This window comes from Chionomys nivalis, chromosome 9, assembly GCF_950005125.1.
Source record: "Chionomys nivalis chromosome 9, mChiNiv1.1, whole genome shotgun sequence".
Lineage (NCBI taxonomy): Eukaryota > Metazoa > Chordata > Mammalia > Rodentia > Cricetidae > Chionomys > Chionomys nivalis.
The window spans coordinates 27,578,046-27,582,878 of NC_080094.1; the positions used below are offsets into that span (position 1 = coordinate 27,578,046).

The 4,833-nt window shown below is 42.5% G+C and overlaps 1 protein-coding gene across 1 annotated transcript; it reads right to left on the reverse strand.

Moving 5' to 3' along the window:
* Positions 1-243: 243 nt before the first annotated feature.
* Positions 244-4,493, reverse strand: LOC130881529 (cystatin 10-like). The gene is made up of 3 exons (XM_057781139.1): positions 4,245-4,493; positions 1,260-1,376; positions 244-327 (listed from the first exon to the last, which is right to left on the reverse strand). Exons 1-3 carry the CDS (start codon positions 4,491-4,493, stop codon positions 244-246), a joined length of 450 nt encoding a protein of 149 aa, XP_057637122.1.
* Positions 4,494-4,833: the final 340 nt, after the last annotated feature.

The window sequence follows — 4,833 nt, forward strand, 5'->3', positions numbered from 1 at the left end:
GCAGTCTTTTATTGAGAAAAGTGTGAGCAATGCTACACAGTGGTGCATTGGGAAAGCATAAGAAGAAATCAACAAGGAATTAACCACTTAGGTGTGCAGGATCTGTCTGAAGCATCCTGTTCTACTGATCTTTGCATTCTGAAGAGACATCACTCAGGACTAAGATCCCTGTCTGAGGAAAGGGAAACTGAAGGAGAAGCTAGAGTAGGGGGAAATCAGCACAGTGCAGCCCAGTGTAGATCCTCAGGGACTGTGACAGCTGAAGTTTGTCATGGAGATCTTTTTCTCCCAGGGCACAGTGTTGATCTCGAAATTGCATATAGTTCTCTACAAAAGGGGAGAGTGAGGAACAATCAGTTTAGGTTACAGTGAAAAGGAAAGGTTGAGATGTCATGGTGGAGTGGGAATCCTCTTAAGTCCCAGTGTACTCAGACTGACTCTGCTGCATCCATTCCTTCTTTCTCTCATTGCCTCCAGTCCTTCAGATACACATGTCCAACTCACTCTAGTGGCTCATGGGATTCTGCATCTTCCTTCCCTAAGGAAGAACTTGAAGATGAGGCACAGAATCCTCAGAGTCAGTCCAGAGAATGAGACTCAGGGTCTCTGGGTTTCTTCACCTCCAGAAACTGGACCAGCACTAAGAGGGTCATGAATGGAAGAATGAGGGGTATGAAAAACACTTCTGAAAATGACAGAGTGGAGGGAGGGGTGACAAGAGGCATGCAGCTATCTCCAGAACCATAATACTTCAAAAACTAGCTCCATCCCTACAAAGACTAGGAGCATAAGGGGCAACATTGGAGTATTTCACCTAGAGGGCTATAGTCCCTGTGGTATCATCTGGGCAAGGGGCTCAGGCTGGGCCTGAGTAAAGTTCTTCTTGTCTAGAAACTATCCCTGAAGCTGACTCCATCATTTTGGCAGGCGGCATTCCTAAAAGAGGTAATACTCCAATTCCCAGGGAAAATTCACTGAGCAAAGGAATTAACAGTATGGCCAAATATACCCACTCCTCTACCACTGGACATTAGCATGTATTTGTATCATCAAAAACTGACATCATATCATCCAAACAAACCTATTCATGAACCATCACACCCCATAGCAAATACACGCTTACAGAAACACACACACACACAATTCTTTTCAGAACTGCACAAAAGCCATTCCAGATGCATGTGCACTCATAAACCAACAGATTTGCACACACCCCTGCCTGCAGGATAACTCCTGCAGGTTTTAGTACATGTTCATACCTCCTGCTGCTCTGGCAGTTCATTGAAGGGGCAATCATCCAAATCAACAGACTGGCCTTTGGGACATGTGGTTCGTCCTAACTTTATTTTCAAGTAGAAGTTCTTTCCATACACGACCTACAGTGAAAAGAGCAGGATTACATACGTTTCACTAGTCAAGTTCATAGGCATGCATTCAGCTTAGATTACAGAGTTAATGTGTTCATAGCTCCATCCATGAACTCCCAGAACTCCCACACACTAGGTTCCTTTAATAGGGCAGCACAGGCCTGGATTGCACCTCGTGTTCTTCTGATCAAGTGTTAGAGGTTACCTTGTGCTTCTGAGAAAGCAGTATCAGAACACAGAAAGCAGAGGGCAAGGAATGAGCATTGCTTCAGTGAGTACAAGGAGTGAAGACAAATTCTAGGGAGACATTGAGGTGTGATAACCACATCCCACGGTTGCTCTTAGAACATGCAAAATCTCTGGTTTGCACACAAGACCAACTCAACCTTGCTGACCATGACTATGGAAGCAATGATAGTGGTAAACTCTAGGAAGACCTCAGGTTGATGACTCACCTTCAATTGTATCCTCACCACAGCACACATCCGATAGGATGTCTATTCCCTTTATTTACAAGTAGTTATCAAGGCTTGTTCCTTTACAGGATAGGGAAATGTGGGTGTTTGCACACGAATATGATTTAAGCCAAAAGGAAAGTGGCCCAAACTGCCCTATCTTTTAGTGTGATTGTCTATGATGATGTTGTTCAAGTGACATCTTGGAAAATCTTCCATTTGTGTGTAATTACAGATGTATTTTACCCTTTCCTTACAGTAGGCATTCCAGAACCAAGAGGTTAAGTACATGGAAACAGAGCTCTAGTTCTTGCCTTGGAGAACCAGGATCAAGGTTCTCAATATTTTTCTTCCTGTATTCCTCTCCTCTGAAGCTAGATCCACAGAGTCTATGGTCTATTCCTCTCCTACATTACCCCCAATGGCATTATACAATGGAATGTTCTAACAGGACCGTGAAACCTGGGAAGGACATAATATGTCCAAGTTACTGACACTAACTGGTTTCTGGAAGGGAAGTAGGGCTGATTTTGATTCACCTGTATCTTCCAAAAGGAAGAAAAATGAGATTTATACATATGTGTGTGGATCATGTTATGGCTACATTGCTATGGGCTCACTGAGATTAGATACAATATATCCCACATAATCCCCAGCCATCCTTTGAAGTTGACCTTAAAAATAGGTTTTATTGCTGGCTCTGATCCCTTCTTATCTTGGTAACTGCTTTACTTGATGAGGGATCATTCCAGGCTGTAGAAGCAAATCCACGAAAATAGTGTTTATATAGAGGGAGACAATGTCTGGGGTATTGGTAATAGTCCCATATTAAGATAATGGCACCAACTCCAGTGTTCCTCCCCAAGATGCTCAGGACTACCATGTACACAGCAACAAGACTAATTATGACAGTTTGAAGGTATTTGCCTAGTAGATTTAGGAGGGTTCCTACCTGGTGACTGATATCAACTTTAAAAAAACAGAGCATCCAGACTGAGCACCAGTCAACAGCATCATGTATTCCTTAGAGATAGGAACTCCTGAAATATATGTCCTCATAGGATTATACTGTGGAGCATTCTAAAGATGTACACAAGCTAAAATGGCTAGAGTGCTCCTGGGCCATATCATTGTATACAGAGCACAGGAATGAGCAAGATCTCCTTGAGTAAAACATGAATGTTTGCTACAGCTGAATGGATTTTTCCATATTTCAAGGTCAGGTAAGCTGAGTAGAGGCGGTTACAGTAAAGGAAGATACTTAGGAAATTGGATAAGGATATCAGCCTAAACTGGAAGTGTCAATCATCACATCAGTAAACTGAAGGAATCTGTAAGTGAGGTAACTGAATGTGTCTGTTGATTCCTGATTTTGTAAATGGAATCTTGCACTTGTACACGATGCCCTTACTTTCAACAACTGTTCACTGAAGGGAATATTTACTATCAATGCATTCAAAAGCTAAATCCTCATAATCCCACACTCCAGTACACACAACCTTGAGACAATGTAAAGAATGGACCAAATATGGCTGAATGTAACATAGGGGTGAAGGAACTGCATTAAAACTGTGTACTACTCTTTGGCTTCTCTGAAAATTTACCCCTGTAACAAAACAAAGTGTGTGTGTGTGTGTGTGTGTGTGTGTGTGTGTTGTGCAGTAATGAAGAAGGAAGGGAACAAGGCTGGAGAGAATTCAGGAGAACATATGGAGGACTTAAGTACGATTATTGGTACCAATAAAGCAGCTCCTAACTGTTTGTAATTCTGTTCTTTTCTGCATCATAGGTACTCTCTCTCTCTCACTCTCTGTTTCTCTCTCTCTCTTTTGCTCTTTCTCTCCTCTCTTTCTCTCTCTGTCTCTTTGGCACACACAGGTCATACACATACATATACACAAATAATTTAAAATGTTAAACTTTCTTTTAATATTATTTAAGGAAAGACACTTAAAGTATTTAAAAATCATTCATTGAGAGCTTTCAGTGAGATCTATTTTTCTTTTCCTGTAGTCATTTAGATAGTATTTTACACTGACCACAAAGAATAGGTGTTAACAGTTATGGCAGATTCTGATCCTGCCTCTGATAGCCATTGTGCTTCTGGCCAGGTGGAACTGGGAAGCCGAATAGATAATTAAGCACAAATCTCTAGATGAATTTCTAGCTAATGTAGAGGGACAATTCTAAACTCAAACATGGAAGGTTATGGAACCGCAGATACTTGCTTAGAATATGGTTTGAGCAGCAAGTAAAAATAAATTCATGTTATGGTTCATTTTGTACCACCTACAATGATGATTATTGTCTCTTGGAGAAACACAGAAGTTAAGGCAATTTAGGAGAATAAGGGAGTCATAGGGTATACCAACAAACACTGTAATGGACAAACTTATCCCACTACCCTTGGCCAGGGACCTACCTGCTGACCGGCGCTAATCAATTGTATTGGCTTGCTAAAGTATGCGTCATTGGTCAAATCATTGTAGGTTTCAACAGCAAAGTCCACTGCTTTCTGCACCTCCTCATCGTTCGGGTCAGCAGGCTCCACGCCTCCCACTGCCTTCTGGTTGGCCTCAGGATTAGTACTGGTTACAGGACATGCAGCGATGACCAGCGTCAGGGCTAGAGCAGCCCACAGGGACAATGAGAGGCTCTGGTTGCTGGCCATGCTTGATTAGAGTGGAGCTGCAGTGGAGAAGAGGAATAATAAATGCTCTTGGTGTGCTGCCTGGCTTTTTAACCTGCAGAGTCAATTGCCCAGGTCCTCCTCAGTCAACCCTGACTGGCCCCACCCCAGATCCTCCTTTCCCCAGACTTACCAACCCCTCTTTGATTCTTCTCTTCTTCCACCTCTGGGATCTTCCCCCCCAGTCTCGACACCTTGTCTTGTGTCTTTTCTTTTTCCACTCTCACTTATATCTTATCCCTAATCTTCCCCCCTATGAGTCTTCCAGCTAAGATCTCCTATATCCATGTTACCTTTGTCTCCACAAATAAGTCCTTACCCT